The sequence below is a fragment of the Urocampus carinirostris genome, chromosome 10, assembly GCF_059441175.1.
Source record: "Urocampus carinirostris isolate Australia breed hairy pipefish chromosome 10, RoL_Ucar_1.0, whole genome shotgun sequence".
Taxonomy (NCBI): Eukaryota; Metazoa; Chordata; class Actinopteri; order Syngnathiformes; family Syngnathidae; genus Urocampus; species Urocampus carinirostris.
Genome location: NC_142358.1, coordinates 20,927,500 through 20,947,418, shown reverse-complemented (window position 1 = coordinate 20,947,418; position 19,919 = coordinate 20,927,500). Strand labels below are relative to the sequence as shown.

At 39.4% G+C, this 19,919-nt stretch overlaps 1 protein-coding gene across 1 annotated transcript in view; it reads right to left on the bottom strand.

The window, feature by feature from the left end:
• The window catches only part of dner (delta/notch-like EGF repeat containing), a 75,781-nt gene that overhangs the window by 22,995 nt on the left and 32,867 nt on the right, over positions 1–19,919 (bottom strand). The window contains exons 2-6 of the mRNA XM_088345293.1: positions 12,433–12,774; positions 12,251–12,345; positions 5,860–6,023; positions 1,591–1,739; positions 1,148–1,301 (exon numbers count right to left, since the gene is read on the bottom strand). Coding sequence (XP_088201419.1) covers positions 1,148–1,301; positions 1,591–1,739; positions 5,860–6,023; positions 12,251–12,345; positions 12,433–12,774 — 904 coding nt within the window. The remainder of the gene's footprint in view (positions 1–1,147; positions 1,302–1,590; positions 1,740–5,859; positions 6,024–12,250; positions 12,346–12,432; positions 12,775–19,919) is intronic.

The window sequence follows — 19,919 nt, the reverse complement described above, 5'->3', positions numbered from 1 at the left end:
ATAATTGTAATAAAAACAGTAATACATTCTTCTTCAAAGTACATTTCAGGACACCCAAGGTCACTTTACACAGAATACCAAACGAACATAAAACAAGAATAAAACAAGCAAGTAATAGTAAAAAAGGGGGCGCTATGTGAGGCATATGATTATAAAAAGGCAAGTCTAAAGTATTTGAAGGTGGACAGGGTGGCGGCATTGAGTTCCAGAGCCGGGGGGCAGCGTGGCTGAAAGCTCTGCTCCCCATGGAGCTGAGACAGGCGAGGCGTATAGTGAGACTGAGGGAGGATGATCTGAGGGTGTGGAATGGTGTTACATTGTTAAAGAAGTCGGAGAGGTATGGAGGGGCAAGGTTGTGAAAGGCCATGTAGGTGTAGAGAAGGATTGTGTAGTTTATTCTATGGTAATACACAATGTCCCTTTAAGTATTTTGTAATTTAGGCTAACTCCTTATTATCATTGTTCAGACGCACGCTTTACTAATATTTTGAATTTCCTTGAGTATGGTAGGATTTCACCTTTTCAAAAAACAAAATGGCCAGCATAACCAAAACTACTTAAAGTACTATATAAGCTCCCTTTAAGCCTATTTCGCATTTAAATAACCACGTTAAACTGCTTTGAAATAGCCATATACTCAAGGAAATTCAAAATAATAAAGCGTGTGCCTTGACAACAATAATTATTTAAATATTTAGTTAATAAATATTATTATATTAGTAAAAAGCTAAATAACCTTTCTAAACCATTTACTATACCTTCCAACAGCGCTTCAATGGCAGACATTCATACACCATTTTCCTACTTCGATTAGATCGTTGTCTTTACTGTTTTCCATTTTTTTCTTCTCCTTATCCTTAACTTTCTTGCAACCCATAATTATGGACAGAAAAGGGAAATAAAACCAAAAAAATCACAGTAAAATAAAATACGATTCCTTTGCAGCACTGCGATTGACTTAACAGGAAGAATAAATTGAGCAATACATCATCACCATTTACTGTTAAGGAGTATAATTGACAATCTGTTTTTTTTTTCTTCTTAGCATTATTTTGCCAAAGAAAAAGCCCGCAATACACTTTTAGGTCCCAACCCACCAGTTGAAAAAACTTGCCATAGATAGTGCTTACTTTGCACACATACACACCTGGTTGACAGTTACACGTAAAATTGCGTCCGTTTCCACCCTGCCTGACGTCGGCGCAGGTAGCGTTGTTACGACAAGGCCGGTGGTGGCAGGCGTCAAACTCCTCACAAAATATTCCCGTGTAGCTGTCGTCGCAGTCACAAAAGAAGGTGCTCTGCAAGCATAGCGTTAAAAAATTAGAGGGAGATTTTATGTAGAGGTGTGATGTTTTTTTGAGTCTGGCAGCCACCACTCCGTTTAATGGGTTCAGTACATAAAGAAATAATATATAATTGAGTTATGAGCTGCTATGAGGGACAACCTGTATTTGGGGTGTGAGACTGTGTTCAAACAATCACAGTTTTCTAAAATTGTCAGACCACAAAGAAAAGACATTCATCAAAAATTAAATATTAGGATAACATTTCACTGCAATGCAGTTTGATGTGTTTTCCATGTCTTACCTCAGAGGGCTGTGTGACGCATTTTCCTTTGCCTGAGCACTGGGGGTCACTGAAGCTGCTTCCAGGTGCTACACAGCTACTAGCTTTCACTGTCAGGTTGAGGCGCAAAATGACCTCTGGGGCAGCAGGGTCATCCACCTGGATCATACCTTACATAGAAAAAATATATATATATTTTTCATCAACGGACAAAGGGGGAAATGTAAAGAATTTATTTAACCCAATCAGTGCCAGATATTTCTCTTAAATGAAAAGTGCCGGTGCCAGCCGATTTTGACATTTTGACTATTTTTGGCTCCTCCGTGTTTATGTCAGAGTGTCCTTGGGCAAGACACTGAATCCCTAATGCCCCCAATAAGCAGGTAGTTGCCTTGAACAGCTGACACTGCAATCAGTGTGTGAGTGTATGTGAATTGTTAAGTGTGAAGCACGTTGTAAAGCGCTTTGGGAGGTCTTCATTGATTTGAGAAGCGCTATATCAATGCAGACCATTTACATTTACAGCTCAACAATTATTTCCATAAACACAAGAGCACTTTGCGTGCAAAAGAACATTTTATTGCAAGAACACTGAAATTATACATGAACAATGTAAGATCTTTGCAAGAACTTTTCAGCCCTCGATGTTCCCGGAGAAGTGACCATATGATGCGGTTTGTCATGATGATCTCAGTCATACACAAAATGTCATTCCTCTCTGCCCTAGCCATGACACAGGGGCTTTGCTATTTTTTTTTAGAGAGAATAAAGCTTTGAATCATTAAATTGTCTGTACTTATATTTTTGTTTTTTTATCTCCACACTGCGCATACACGGCATTTGGACCACCGATAGACTGCTGTACCATGTCATACGATGGACGAGGTAGCAAAATAAGGCACAAAGTGTGTTGACAAAGATCTGATAAAAGCCACTCCTTCCATCTGGTGGTGATTTATCATACTGAAACAGTTTCCAGAGGCTTGATACCTACTGATAAGCAGCGTCATAGCCTTTAGAATAGTTAAAAAAAACAACAATTTATTTTTACGCTTTGGCATTCTGGGACAAAACTTCTCAAAACGTATAGCACTGAATGAGTAAATGTTGCCTTGGCATGGGATTTTTTTTTAGTTGACAGCTACAGAAAAGACATCTACAAAGAGTGTTGGGACGAAAACGTTACAAAGGAATGCGTTCCTGAAACAAAATTACTCATTACTCTGCGACTTTATGAATGCACATCATTAACTATTGTGTCCACTTATTGTCGATTACTCTTGCTTTAATTGTGCTGTCACATACATCCCTCAATTTGTTGCAGGCAATATCCGTAAGGGTGCTTATACTTACCTACAAAATACTATTAAAAGAGTTACAGTGGTGCTGTCTCAAGCAGAGTATCAGAATACCGACTTTCTCTTCATGTAGATATTCTCCCTCTGTATGTACTTGCATCTAAGCTAAATTTGCAAGCTTTTAAGATTGCACAAGCCAAGTAAAATGAAGGGTTCATTGATTTCACAGGTTGGTGCACACTTTTTCTTCTATTTAATATATTATGTGGCTTAGCCCCTTTTTTGTACTATTACAGTTGTTTGTACTTTGTTGTACTAGGCTATGGGTCGGGAACCCGCAGCTCATATTTTGGTTCAATGTAGCTCTTTCAACATTTCGGGTTGCCGACCACTGGCCTTGGCATTCACCCCAAAAACTATCAAAACTTTGATTAAAACACTCTTAACCTCTTTCACACATAAATCAACACATGAAAAAAATGACTACTGGCTTGCAAGCGATGACAATTAACATAGATGACAGGATGGCAAATAAAATTATATTTATAAGATGCAAAAAAACATTTACTATTTTCTGACATTGTGCATTTATAAGAATTTGGGGTTATCTTGAAGGAGATGTAGCTGAATCAGCAAAATAGAGCTAACTCTTTATCTCTCTCTCAGAGCATTTAAGTTTAGGACATATCTTACAGTATCTTCAATCACAACTGACAGCTACTTGGCTAAAAATAGCCCCGAAACGTCAATGGCCTATTGAGAGCCAATCAGCAGTGAGAACATCACTGCTGGGTCATGCGTATTTGAGGCAAGATTCAACCAATCAGAGCTCAATCACGTTCCCTTCTGATGAAACGATTGCCGATGACGCTGTTAAAAGTGTGCAGTCATTGCAAATTACACCGACAGATGAAATGAAAAAGCAATGACCAAGACAAATATCCAATGTCATTTACTGACTTTGTGCTCTCAATATCTGTGTGTGTGTGTCATTCACTTGAATTGGAACTGAGATGGTACTATACAGTAGACGAATTTCTTTTAGAATCCCTACTCCATCCAGCGATGCAGAGAGCCTGCATTTTTGTCAAATCAAATAACGGAATCCTCTTTATTCTCTAACTTGACCTTCAATCGTCCTCACTCCTAATTAGACTTGCATGACTGAATTAATTCTTTAGAAACGAGACCAGATACACTTGTAATACATTTTGCTTTCTGCCCTCCCATTTTATGATATTTTGTGCTATTCCTCTCAAACTTTTATACGTGACACCTTAATTATTATTTTACGTGTGGACGTCAATGGTAGAGTGCCAAGTAGCTCCAAAAGTCTCTCAAACTGAGGTAAACATAGTGCCACAACCGTACGTGTTCCACTGCTAGTGGACAGTTGTAACTGATTGATTCATTATTACAAATAAGTTTGAGATCCATTATTTGAAGAACTCTTTTAAATGGAAATATATTACAAGAGCATGGAACAGAACAAAAGGCGGCACAGCGGATGAGTGGTTAGCACGTCCGTGGCACAGTTCTGAGGTCATGGGACTGAATCCTCCTGTGCGGAATTTGCATGTTCTTCCCGTGCTTGCATGGGTTTCCTCCGGGCACTCCGGTTTCCTCCCGCATTCCAAAAACATGCATATTAGGTTAATTGCCTGGTCCAAATTGTCCTTAGGTGTCTATCAGCGAGAGAGTTGTCTGTCCCTATTTGCCCTGCGACTGGCTGGCAACCAGTTGAGGGTGTCCCCTGCCCACTACTGAAGATGATTGGTGCAGAAAATGGATGGAATAGAACAAAGTACTTGTGTCATATCTGTTTTTTGTGTGGACAGCATTGCTCATCTGAGTCTGACAAGCAGTTGTGGCAAACGCTTCAGCCAGTGGCTAGAGTGCAGCCTTCGTGGGCAAAGTGCTTGCCATCAAAACACTGTACCCATTTTTTCCTTTTCTTTGCCTTTGCAATTGTCCATAAAAACTGTAAAGAACTTTTTTATGGATGTTACAATTGTCCCCAATCTTACCAGCCATCATTTACCTAAAATTTTCTCCATGTGGTTGTTAGCTAGCATGAAAAAAACACAAGGAATTAAAGCCAATATTGTAAGTGGTAAACGGTCTGAATTTATATAGCGCTTCTCAAGTCACTGAAGACCTCCAAAAGCGCTTTACAATGTGCTTCACACTTCCCCATTCACACACACAACACACAAACACACCAATAGCAGCGTCAGCCATGCAAGGCAAATATCTGCTTATCGGGGGAATTAGGGATTTAGTGTCTTGCCCAAGGACACTTCGACATTTAACACGGAGGAGCCAGGAATCAAACCTGTGACCTCCTGAGCAACTACCACCCTAGTCGAGGGCTGAATAAATCAATAGGGTTCCCGGAGAGCCTTGAAATATCTCTTTTAAGGCATTGAATTCATATTTTGGTACAGTCTTCTTCTGTTCTCCTTGCAAGTTAAAAATGTATAAGTGTATTTTCTCCTTATTTATTGTATCCACCAAACCAGGGTTTTTAACCTTTCTTCCATTTAAAAAGTCCCACGGGACACCACCAGTTGGGGCCATTGACATCATCTGGTAAAGGTAAATCTAAATGAAAGACAGCTTGTGCTAGACCGCACAGGCAAACACATAGGATAATTTCCTACGACACAGTACGGCAATTAATTACAGTAGTTGAAAAACACCGTGCTAAACTAAACATTATATCCTCATTAAAAAATCAGTTATTAGATATTTTTTCTGTACTAACTAATAAAGAGAAAATTAGTATAAAAAAAGAGAAAAATGTAATCTAATGCAACCTACATCTAAGGGTGAAAGTACTCAGATGTCACTAGAAGAAACCAAAGCTACTGAAAAAAGGCATGCTTTTTTTTGTAACGATAAAATTGGTTAATTTCCCGCGGCACTCCAGCCAAGGTCTTTGGCACTTGGTTGAAAAACACAGAATTAGGGAATAGAAAAATATTCTTACTCAGGAAGTAGTTTTGTCCAAGGGGTAACTCATCTTCAGGGACTACTAGCCCATTGGCAGCCTTCAGGAACCACATTTTAGAGCCATTAATGGAAGTAGAATGCAGGAATCCTTCTTCATTCACATGCCACAGTACTGGTGCTCCAACAGCATTCACCACCAATCTGTTGAATTGAATTGTCTTTATTGTCATTGATAACAACGTAGTGAAACATTGAATGCAACGAGATTAGACATGGCACTCCAATAATGGAAAAGACTGTCAAGATAAACGGGCAAATTCATTACTACTTCGTGATTAAAAGCTATTTTGTTAGGCATCGATTGTTCAAGTTCCTCCACTTTGCTTGATGGCAGAGGTTTGTGAGTCATTAGAACAGTGCTTCTGAGTTATTTTCTTTGAGATTTTTGTTTGTCTCCTTACCTTGTCTCCTTTCGCCTGTCCGTGTTGAAGACATTTTTTTATGAGGTCACTCGAGGGTCCACTACACTTTGTGTCTACACTTCACACTCAATGCTAGTACTCTGTGCTTAATGCACTGCATGGAGAATACATGTAAACAAAAAACTCTGCTAATGAGAATGCCACTGCTCCCTAGTGTAGTGATTCTGCAATGTATCTTTATTCCGAAAAAAAAAGGGAGGCCCGCTCCACTATTTGGAAACCCCTGCATTAGAGGTACACTTCATCAGAGACGATTGAAGACAGGGTAATACACCTTTTTCATGGCCGAATTCAAGCACTTTTCAAGGACTTTCAAAGCCAATTTTCCAATTTCTTCAGTACTATTAGTAATATAAAAAATACATTATTAAATTTTTTACAATAGTTATTGTAGATGAATCGGTATCACTATTGTTATCGATCCTGACAACACTAACCATGTCATTAAGGTCGGCACAAGCCAAAGAATGTTAATTCTTCTAAAGCTTAATTGGTGTGTTATTTAAGCTACTGTAAAAATAAACTGGTCATCTGAGGCACTATTTTTGTCCATTTAACTCCCTGGTATAAAAAGGTATTTACTCTTTACTTACTGCTATGGACCTGTGTTGTATATAAGGCATGAAAGCTCCAAAAAATGGCTTGCTCAATCTATGTGTAGACGCTGTTCAAATAACCTTTTTTGTTGGATTTGAAACTTAAATAAAGTCCTTATTTTTCTTTTTGCACATATTTTGTACTTATTTAAGATATTACTGTCCACATACAACCTTTTTTAGTCAACAATGCAACAGGAATGAGATTTTCTTTAAAATGGCAGCTTCTTGGTCTGATGCATCGGTCCTTGTACACCTGTAGTGGGTGATGGCGCTTCAAAAAAGAACGCCATACAAACTGATGCCAGTTTCTGTTTATCGAAAGGGAAGAGGAAACGCAATGGCAAAGCGAAGCCACCAGAAAGTGGTATTGGTGTCATTTGTAAGACTTTTCGAGTTTTCTTTTTTCTTCATTTAAAGGTTTACCGAGTCAGTCTGCGGAGAAACATGGCAATAATTTCAAGTTTTGGGGTGAAACATTCAAGCATTTCGCCAATAATCAAGCACTTTTCAAACCTTGAAAACACAACATTAAAATTCAAGCATTTTAAGGATTTCAAGCACCCATCCACCCTGTGTGGAGCAAAAAAACTGGAACTCACTCTTTGAATTTCTAAGAGGGTAGTTGTGTGTGACTTGTTCACCTCATATACAACGCAGCTCCATATTGGTTAAATAACAAGTAAAACACGTTTTTATGCCAGCAAAATGGACAAAAATAGTGTCTTGGGCAACCAGTTCATATTTACATTAAGTTAGGATATCAATAATATATTTACAATAAATAACCATAAATATAGTGCAGGAAATAAATACATGTAACTGTGCCTTTAATATGTGACAAAAGCAAATTTTGTTAACAAAAATATAAAAGCCACAAATGATGCAATGCGCTTTCCCATTGAAACTGCGACCGCTTTTGTTGATCGGCCCTAGTTACCCCTCGGTTGGTGGATGTCTGTGTGTTTTTTTGCCAGTTATCCCCTTTTTGGTTGCCCACCCTTTGTTGTACCATTACTGCATCCACCTGCGATACAACGCCTAGGCATTTTCCACAAGATTTACAGAAAATTCACTCAAAAAACTCTTTGACGTACAACATTCTTGCTAGGGTACCGGTGTTCCTCTGATGACGTCACAGCTTAGGATAACAAGGACCAGACATGCTGTCTTCAAAATGCATTATCTCGGAAAATAATTGGACTATAATGATGAGATATAAATATATTTTATGCAAAAATCATGGACCATAACCTCACATTTTGCATGTTTACAAATTTGGGAATACCTTTAACGATCCCTGATACCGAACGTCTGAAGTTTTGCTGTCCGTCATATGTAAAGTTTCCTTGATGTATTTCCTCCATTAAAGAAAGCAGCCTATGTTGAATTGAGTACAAAAACAAAACGGTCTCGCTTGATTAGCTCTCACTTGAGAGCTCCCCGTCTCCGACTGTGAGCCCACTCACTATCCATAATGAAGGGCAAGATCAAGGACATCTCATCTCCTTGAGTCCCTCTGCATAATTTATTGACCTCACTCACAGGAAGCTAACGTTGTTTATGACCATGCATGCTGAACAGAAAAAATATCTATGAATGATTGAAAACAAAACTTATTTTTAACCTTCTACTTTGAAGGAATGTCATGCTCCTAAAACAGGGGTTGGTAACCTATTGCTCGTGAGCAATATATGGCTCTTTTCATGAGTATATCTAGCTGGGAGATCAAATTTAGCAAATGCTAAACATTTCTGTCTTGTTTCAAATTATGTATGTGCAAAGCCAAATTTTGAACATGCGAAGCCAAAAAAAGCACAAAAACTATCAAGTGTTCCGTCCAGTACAGGGCACAGTCTCATTTACAGTTTACAGTCAGGTTGTCACATTAACAGACCCTGTTTTGGCTGTACAGTTCTAAGGAATCCCTTAGCTGGAAGCTCATTTAACAATGTATGTTCAGGGTTAGTCATTTTAATGTTGAAAACCCACAGAACAAACGGCAAACAAGCACCTAGAGCAATTTGATTATACACACACACAGCACAAGCACTCCCTTCTCTCTGCACCGCAGGTAAAAACATCACTATCCTACTCATTTGCAGTATTTTGTGACATTTATACAAGAGAACTTTGCTTGCACCTTGTCTTGAAACTATTTCTCAACAAAAAAAAAATGACGGCCAAAATAAACTTCAATGCTCTTTAAGTAACGGCGAGAGGAAGAATATTTTAAGTGGTATATTTGTTAACATGGGAAACAGGCTCTGGCATCATTATTATTTCATAAATTCTGTCAAATCATCAAGCGTCACACAGTATAATGAAATGCGTTGAAAAATAAGCTTTTGTCGAGAGAGCGGGTTTGGCAGTTTTTTTAACTTTGTATTAAAATACATGGTATGGCTCTCTCAATAAAGAAAATCGAAAAATGTTGGTTTCATGGCTCGAAGATATTCTTGCTTTAATCGCCACCTTTTTTTTAAATAGTTCCGCTCATCGATTAGTTATGACCATGCAACTGCAAGGGGAGCGATTCGATTCATATGTCCTCTTTGTAATCGCAAGCTTCGTTTCTAAGGTTATCACTAATTTGCTTCTCCTTTGGCATCACAACAAACCTTGGTTCTATAACGAATTAATACATTACAAAAATTACAGTATTGTATCGCCGACTCACAATGTCTTTACACACAAGATTCAACAATTAGCATATCTGTATTTTAATAATGCTGTGACGCAAACCAACAGCAGACTATATACTGGACTGTCTCAGAAAATTAGAATATTGTGATAAAGTTCTTTATTTTCTGTAATGCAATTAAAAAAACAAAAATGTGATACATTCTGGATTCATTACACATCAACTGAACTATTTCAAGCCTTTTATTATTTTAATATTGCTGAATTTGGCTTACAGCTTAAGAAAACTCAAAAATCCTATCTCAAAATATTAGAATATCATGAAAAAGTATACAAGTAGGCTATTCAACTAATCACCTGAATCATCTAATTAACTCGAAACACCTTGCGAGGGTTTCCTGAGCCTTAAAAACACTCAGCTTGGTTCAGTAAACTAAATCACTGCTGATCTGACTGCTGTCCAGAGGACCATCATTGATACCCTCCATCAGGAGGGTAAGACACAAAAAGAAATTTCTCAAAGAGGAGGCTGTTCACAGAGTGCAGTTTCAAAGCATATCCACAAAAAGTCTGTTGGAAGGGAAAAATGTGGCCGGAAACGCTGCACAACCAAGAGAGATGACCGCAGCCTTAACAAAATTGTGAAGAAGAGCCGCTTCCAGAATTTGAGGGAGCTTTAAACACAGTGGGCTGAAGCTGGAGTCCAGGTATCAAAAGCCACAGTTCACAGACGTGTCCGGGAAATGGGCTACAATAGCCGTATTCCCATGGTCAAGCCACTTCTGAACTCAAGACAACGGAAGAAGCGTCTGACTTGGGCTATGGAGAAGAAGCACTGGACAGTTGCAGAGTGGTCCAAAGTCCTCTTTTCAGACGAAAGCAAGTTTTGCATTTCATTTGGAAGTCAAGGCGCCAGAGTCTGGAGAAAGGCTGGAGAAGAGCAAAATCCAAGTTGCTTGAAATCCAGTGTGAAGTTCCCACAGTCAGCAATGGTTTGGGGAGCCATGTCAGCTGCTGGTGTTGGTCCACTGTGTTTCATCAAGTCCAGAGTAAATGCAACTGTGTACCAAGAGATTTTAGAGCACTACATGCTTCCATCTGCTGAAAAGCTCTATGGAGATGAGGATTTCATTTTCCAGCATGATCTGGCACCTGCCCACAGTGCCAAAACCACCAGTAACTGGTGCACTGACCATGGCTTCACTGTCCTTGATTGGCCTGCTAATTCCCCTGACCTGAACCCCATCGAGAATTTGTGGGGTATAGTTAAGAAGAAGATGAAAGACACCAGACCTACAAATGCAAATGAGCTGAAGGCCGCTATCGAAGCATCCTGGGCATCAATAACACCTCAGCAATGCCACAGGCTGATTGCCTCCATGCCACGCCGGATTGATGCAGTAATCCGTGCAAAAGGATTCCCAACCAAGTACTGAGTGCATCAATGGACATTTTCAAATGTTTGATTTAGTTTTGCTGTTATAAAATTATTTTTTTTACTTGGTCTGAGGAAGTATTCTAATATTTTGAGATAGGATTTTTGAGTTTTTTTCAGCTGTAAGCCAAAATCAGCAATATTCAAATAATAAAAGGCTTGAAATAGTTCAGTTGATGTGTAATGAATCCAGAATGTATGACATTTTTGTTTTTTTAATTGTATTACAGAAAATAAAGAACTTTATCACAATATTCTAATTTTCTGAGACAGTCCAGTATATGACTTTGACCGATAGCAGACAGGAATCTGCAGAGATGTAATTTGCAAGCTTAGGCATGCAAAATAATTTATAGTTTATTACACACATTGGTTTTATTTTTAAAAATCTGCTGTATGATTAATGGAATATGTACTTTTCATTGTACCAATGTGTTTGTTTTAATCATTTGCAATCTAATCCGGCCTTTTCTGGTGGCCTGAAAATATTTGAATCATGTCAGGTTAATTATAATTTGTTTGCTAATACTTATCAAACAAATCCAGATCGACTGTCAGCTTCCTTTCATTTATTTCCCCTTGGTTGTGCCTCTTTTAGATATGTGCTTTCATATTTACACATTTAACCATTACTTTATGCCAAGGTAAGAAATCTACCTACTTTTGCAGACCCTGAGGCATAAAATAAGTGTCCATAATGGCAAATTACATTCAGAGTTGGCCAGTAGGCACCTTCTAGAAGGCTTATCGGAAAGTGATAGGACTGGCTTGGCTCTCAGCATTAGCTTCTATGGTGATTGAAATGAAATTTTTGTCAAAACTGAACGCATGGAGAATATGAGCTACAAAATAGTTGAGATATTCTTGAGGAAAGAAAAGAGGATGGATTTTGTGGACAAATAAAAAGGGTTTATGGTGAGTAATATTTGGTTTATTCCTAAACAATATTGGATATCTATGAGGTTATTTCAGTGTCGGTTCTACTGTATATGTCGCAGCTGTAATTCCAGGAAATGTCTCTTAGCTAAAAAGCAGTTGTTGAGGGTTGGATTGACTCAGCATACTGAAGGCCTACGTGTGAAATACACGGCCTGTTGCTGAAAAACCGTGATAAGGGACTTGATAGCAAGGGTTCACAGTATTTTCAAACATACTGCCTCCTTTTAAGCCTTTTAAAACAAGTCATTCGTGTCATGAGGAGTTTGAAGTCCCATTTTTTGCTTCTAAGCATACGATAAGAGACACGGTAAAGCTACTTGAAGGAACTCTTACTTTACAGCGGTTTCCTCCGGCACCTCCAGAGATAAAGTCAGTGTTGCTGTTAGTTCACACAACTCCGGGCTCACACAGTGCAGACTCTCAGTCACCTAAATCAAAAAGACGAGCACATCATGTCGTGTTTATGGATTGTAACGTTAACAGTCAGTCGCAAAATCGCTAACAAGTGATCTCACCCTGTCTGCTTCCCATGGCACCATCAAAAGCCGCTGGCCAGTTTTGGCTTGCCATTGCGGCAGGGTAGGGGACACTGATATCTTGCTGGGGGACCCGCCGGTTGGCTGTGCCGGCTCAGTGGTGGCCGAGGTGGTAGAAGTGACAGGGGTTGCCAGTTCAGGAGCTGCCGGGGAGACTGGTTCCCATTCGGGCCCGGCCAGGGCCGCCTGATCACACCTTGGTCCCTCGTAGCCTTCGCCACATTCGCAGGTATAAGTGAGTTTAGCCTCCTCCTCTTTTGCATTGTGCAAGCTGCAGTTTCCATGGAGACAGGGACTGCTGGAACACGGGTCTGCGAAAAACTAAAATAAGGGGGATAACCACAAGGAGGATTGTTAGTGTGGGGCAGAACAGAAACATCTTTGGTTTAATCACTTTGCTTAACAAGATGTACAAAAGGATGTTTGATCAGTTTTTCACAAAGTATTAACGTAGGTTGAAAATACTGGCAGCATATTGAAACAAATTCGAATTTTTGTTGTTCTGTCCATCACACATCATAGTATTCACTGATGTTATTTATGTCCCCTTGAGGCTGTCCTTTTTACTCACTTAAACGTGTATCATGGTGGATCAGTATACCTTTTTCTTATCAGAGCTTCTTGTATTTAGATTAAAGCCCCGATGTGTAATATTTGACCACTAGATGGCACTGTGTTGTCTGGTATGAGGGGTGGCAGTGGTACATGGCATAGAGTGGCTGCAGGATACCGGACAAACATGGCACCTGTCGTGAACCGGAACAGGATCAGGACCCAATCGCATGACATTTCTCACACAAGTTTTATATTTTACGGAAAATGGGGAGTCATGCACGTTAGGCAGCAGTCTGGCGCGGAATGACAGGAAGCCAGAGGCCGACGAGATTAACACCAATTACCCGAGCAGATATCGGACAGATGGGGTTGATACCAGACAGGATGGAACAGACAGGATTGATATCAAAGCAGGATATCGAAATTAAACAGGACAAACTAGATGGGAAAGAAACTGCAAACCGATATTAAACAACGGGACGGACAAGATCGATATCAAAACAGGATGTCGAAATTGAACAGGACAAACTAGTCGGTAACGAAACTGGAAACCGATATTGAACAACGGGACGGACAGGATCGATATCAAAACAGGATATCGAAATTAAACAGGACAAACTAGACTGAAGCGAAACTGAAAACCAATATTAAACAGGACAAAATAAACGGGAACCACACCGGACAGGAAATACCAACAGGAAACATGACCGGGTCAAAACCCACGTCTTGCGGGGTGGAGGTTCGTTGACTAACTGACCAAGATAGAGTGAAAGCACTGAGCTTAAACAGACGGAAAGCCAATCTGTCAACGAGCCGCAGCTGGCGCCACATTGGCGAAGCCAATTGGGTGCCATGGCAACCGTGACAGCGCCGACCTATGTGTGGATCCCACAGTGTAAAAGAAATACAAATTTCTTCACCTATGATTCTTTTTTGTAAAAATTAACATTGGAATGATAGTTCATGTGTTTTACTGGACGAAAGTTATTTTGTACCACTAGGAGGTACTAAAATAGTACGCACTGTTCCTTTAAGGATAAATTATATAAGAATCGTCCGTAACCACTGGGCCGCGGGTCGTTTGGCTCCAGGCCACACAGAGAAAAAAAAAGTTGCCTTGTTTTATGCTTGGACGGAATTCATTTATATCTAGAACACATTTTTTTAATCCAAAAAAAGAACATTAAGTCTGGGTGCGCGTTATACACCAGATTTTACGGCAGTATATTACTGTATTTGAGCAATGATTGATCAGTCGAAAAATACCGCAGATCACGTTTGCACAACTTGGATGCAACGGGAATCGAACACAGATCCCAATGGCGAGTGCGGCGAATTTTAAACACTGAATGTCAAAACCAGAACGGAATCAGGACCCAAGTGCGTAGCGTTAACCACAAGTTTTTTGAATAGAAAGAGGAAGGGCAGTGCCGGCGATCCGGTTTGTTCCCATCTATGTGGCGTGCCATTTTCAGAGTTGGTATCAAGTAATGATGAAGTTGACGTTGCCAAAGGTTAGTCCACCAACCAGCCCTTTCTCTTTATTGAATCTCAAAGAACAGCAACATTATTGACCAAACAAATAACAAACAACAACCGTGGATAAGCAAAGATGTGTCCGTATGATTTCAACAGTCACTGGTCCCTTTTTGAGTCTTCAAATGGACACTTTTAGAAACGCCTGGAAATACCTTTAGAAAAATGTTTAAAATAATAATGTTTAGTTTTTCGTGATCAACTTTGATCTGGGACCAGGTAAGACTTCCAGCTATTTTCCCAGCTGTCTTCCAGCTAAGATGCCCATGCTACACTCATCTGCTGGCATTCAATTGCAAAAAAAAAATTCAGGCGAGAATAAAAACCTTCAATTTCTGTGTGTTCTAACTCAGATTACTCAATGTTAGTTGCACTTGCAGTGATTATTTCAGTCTGGGACAAAACTTCAGAGTCTTACCTTTCAAAAGAGACCAAAACCGTCTGTTTTCTAAACGGTTCAAGATCAGCATTTAATGAACTTTGGGTACATCTTGGATTGGGATTTTAGGCGGATATTACAGTATTGTTCAGGGGTTAAACAGAAACAAGCAGAATAAATTAATCAATTTCCTCTGAATAAAAATGTTTGTAGTGGCTACCCATTTAAACTAACATTGTATCTGGTATCAAATATAGATCATGAATATTTTTGTTTTGTTTTGTTTCTGTGATTGTGACACTTGCTAAATCAAAAGTCAACAGGTACCTAAACATGCACACGCATTCCGAGCAATGACATGGTTTGCTTCAATATTTAAGAGCATTTGGAGTCAAATATTCTTGTATGCTTTATGAAAGTGATAAAGGACAAAGCTGATATTCCAGTAACTTTGCAACTCTGTGTTTTAAATACAAAAAATATTTTAAAGTAGCATGAGAAAAGTAAAGTGTTACCCTGCAAAGAGGATTAACAGACAGATGGTATAAAGCTTGAAACAAGTAATGAGGGGTTTACATATTAATTTCTCCTTTTTATGTGTGTCTTAATGGTGAGGATTTTTAAAAATACAGAGTTTTCATTACGTGATATTATGAGCATCAAATAAAAAAATACTTGAACTTGTAGCTCCTGTGGAACATAAAAAATACATTAAAGATTAAATAGTGCAACGTACAAAGAAAACATTGATATTCATATCTACAGACAAAATTGAAATATTTACAGTACATGAACACCACATAGATTGTTTATTTATGCATAAGTAAATGTAACACTGCCTGATCACTTATGCAATCGTGCAATAAAAAGTATGGTTATTGCACTGCTTTGTCATGATTGCCGATGTGAGTCCCCTGTGCCCGCTCGTTTGGCGCCAACCGCTGCGGGTTCTTATTGGCTCCCTGTCCCAACTTGAACCCAGTCATGTCAATCCCCTGTTGTCAGTCCGTCTGTGAACCTTTGTTTTTACAAGGCAAGCCTTTTTCCACCCTAACTCCCGCCTGTCCCGTTCTTGCTCCCATTTGCCTCCGGCTACGGCCGATTTTGATCCCTACCACGTCTGCTCTCCCGTCCCGACTTACGACCCGTTTTTGATCCCGACCACGTCTGCTCTCACTTACCGACTTACGACCCGTTTTTGATCCCGACCACGTCTGCTCTTCGGTCCCTGACCCCGACCACGTTTTTGCTCTTCTGTCCCGGCTATCGACCTGTTTGTCTGTTCCTGACATCGCCATCGCCTGCGACGGAAGATCCACTTCCGTATCCGATCACAATCCGATTGCGAGAGCTACTTGCTTCCCGCGTCCAGCGAGCATCAGATCGTGGGCGCTGCCCTTCCTCTTTCTTTTAACAAAATAGTGAGAAAACGTTACACAATTGGGTCTACCCTGTGTGCTGGTCGTGACATGCTTTTCATTGCACTATTGTGACGATGCACTATTTTTCTTTGCACTATTATTACGAAATAAAATTGCAATTAAAGCCAGTCTCCAAGCACTACCTTGTAATTTTTTTCTGTTTATCATGACATTCTGTCATTTTTTTTGTTTTAAAACTTGTTGTGGAGTGCTAAGTCTAATCTCATTGTAAACATTCTTCACTACGTTGTTATCAATGACTATTCCATTCTAGATTCACCATTTGTTTGAGTGGAATTATTTCCATTATCCTTCTACTTAAAGTGCTATTTTCTTTTGAAGTGTCTTAAAATAATTGTGTGCTGTAAAACCAAGGTTTTCTGCTTGAATGGTTTTCTATCCCCAAATTCAATGATGTTTTTCTTCCACCCCTCAGGGTACATATCGATAAAGCAATAATTAGATTGTGGGAATTAGCCGCATTGGCAAGATGTAGGATACTAATTTAAGAAACTAGTGATGTCTTAAACAACTTTAAAATAAACAGTGTTCTTTAGGAAGGATGCAAAACCACTAAGTGAAATAATAGACTTACAGGATTGGTGTTGAGCTACAATAAGTGTGACTGGCATAAAATCATGGAGGACCAAATCTAAAATAAATGAATGAATTAAACATGAGAGAAAAAAAGATATTAGAAACATAAAGAAAACTGAAGAATATTGATCAAAACTAATAACTGATCAAAAGTAACCCATACCACTTACCTACCTATCTAACTACCAACCACCGACTTACATTATTCGGCCACTCACTTCCATGTTCAGCTTTCCATCTCACAGCTGCTTGTATAACACTTGCCCTGATTTCCCTCCTATCACAGCTCCCCCTCGTCACTATTTGAACACTTTATCCCCTTGTCTCTGTGCTAGTTCCTTGCCTTTCTTGTCACATCCCAACCACTCTTGCCTCAGCCATTTGTTATTCCAGTGTACCTAACCCTTGCCTGTCCATCCAAATCAGGAGTACAACCTGACAAATTCTTAGAGTTTATCGGACCACCAACCTCTCACCTGCATCATGACCAGGATTGTTGCCTCACTACCTCACTCATTGGCTTCCCGTGTACCAATCCCTGTCAGAATAAAATACCACTATTTTTGCACTAATCTGTATTCCTGAACCGTTCTTCTGCACTACCTCAAGTAGGTTATTGACAAAAACAAGGATAAACAATTTCAATAAATTTGAAACATACATGGAAATAGATGCCAAAACTAAATGTAAAAAGTTTTAATCAAATAGCTATGCATTAAAAAACCTCAGCAATATGAAGCTCTTTTTCCTTCATTCCCTTTTCCATTTTTTTTTTTGCCACGTCCAATTTTACTTTGTAGTGATGTTTTGTAATTGAAAGAACTATATTCCCTTGTGTGCCCCTCATTATGATTGTCTGCACATTAAAAGCATAAATATTTGGGGCAATGATCTGGCCTGGCCCTGTGTGTAACTAAAAGTAAATTTCACTTACAAAGCGACAGTGTATCCTTTTGAAATACAACTTCAAAATATTATTTTTTTGTTTGATCTGGCTGATTTTTTCTGTATGGATTTATCTTCACATTGTCGTTTAAGAAGTCCTCCAGTTCTTATTAATACAGAAAATTGGTATTTCTTGTTAATGTATTGTATGTAAGTATGTATATACCGGAGCAATATCCCCTTAGAACACACTCATATTCTTGACTGTTTCTGGGATGTTGATACAGAGGAGGTGATTTCTAGCTCATCCTGACCGATGTATCGCAACACCTGCCATGAGGTGAACAAACCGCCCAATTTCAACCCTTAATACCAAACAGCTAACAGGAAGGCAATAGGTACCAATGTTATAAGTCTTAGGTCGGCTATGCCGAGGCTTGAACCAGAAATCTCCCAGTTTCGGGGTAAGCGCCCTACCTCCAAGGCCACTGTCAATGTGACAAAAGGTTCACTATTCACCCCTAGCTGTGTACCATACAATAGAAACCGAAGCATGTGCGTTTAAAAAGTAGCATTATTGATCCCAAAGAGGATCCCACTTCACAAAATGAACAAGACTACATCCAGAATTAAATCTGTGATTTAAAAAAAGCATTTAGGCAAAATTGTAAAACATAGCAAGCTGGATTTTCCCAGATGTAGGACTGTTTTGTGAATTATAAGTCAACTGTTTTTGTCATTCTTGCTTCATTTTTATCTCTTACTTCCTTCCCAGGCCTAATCTTCGAATAAATTGTTTATTTTCACTACGGAGGATCCACTTCCGCGTTCGGATCACAAACTGTGTACAAGAGCGACTTGCCTCCCGCGCCTAGCGAACGCCGGATCGTGGGCGCAGCCCTTCATCTTTCCCTTAATAAAACTAGTGAGAAACGTAACGCAATTGGGTCCTGTTTCCGTTCTGGTCCTGAAAGTTGTGAGTTGCTTCTGCAAAAAACTAAGAATAAGAAAACGAGAAAAAAACACTTATACAGGGATTTGATTACTTAACACAGGCTATGTTCATTTACAAATAAACAATATGCAGCAATTTTTATGTTTTTCACTACTGGCGAGCACTAAATAATAACCAATCATTACCGATTTAAATTGAAGATTTTTTTTCATTAAGACTCATTAAAGTCGCTCCCCATCAGTCAACACAGCTGCTGCTTCATTTCACTCATAGAATTAGTGTGACTCATTTGAGCCCGATGTCATTAAACTGCAGGGCTAGAGTTAATGACCTTATCTCTTCAATAATTGCTTTGAAAACTACTGGAAGGGCATAGTGGCGTTTCTTGTGTCATTCGTGAATGTTTTCTTTTTATATATTTGTCTAACGCACCCAAAAATCGATTCTGAATTTAAAAGACACATACAGCGGGTACGGAAAGCATCTCGACCCCTGGGAATTTTTCACTCTGTGTCATCGCAGCCAATTGACAAAATACAAAAAGTACCGCAATCTTAGTACCCCATTTTGACCAAAAAATATTACATTTTTTCTTCAAATATATTAAAAAATATATATATATATATAACATGGTTACAGTGAAGCAACACCATTTCCAAGGTCAAAGTAGTTAATACACTAACACGTCATGATTTGAAATCATGCATGGCACGAAAGGTTCCCCTGCTTTAACCAGCACATGTCAAGGCCCGTCTTAAGTTTGCATATGACCATTTTGATGGTACAGAGGAGTCATGGGAGAAAGTTTTGTGGTCAAATAGAACTTTCTGGTCATAATTCCACTAAGCGTGTTTGGAGGAAGAAGAATGAAGAGTGCAATCCGCAAAACACCACCCCTACTGTGAAGCATGGGGGGGGGGGGGCATTATGCTTTGGGGTGTTTTTCTGAACATGGGACAGGGCGAGTGCACTGCATTAAAGAGAGGGTGACTGGGGGCCGTGTATTGTGAAATTTTGGGAAACAACCACATTGAAGATGGGTAGTGGCTTGGTCTTCCAACACGACACGCACAGCCAGGAAAACCAATGAGTGGCTCCGTAAGAAGCATATAAAGGTTCTAGCATGGCCCACCAGTCT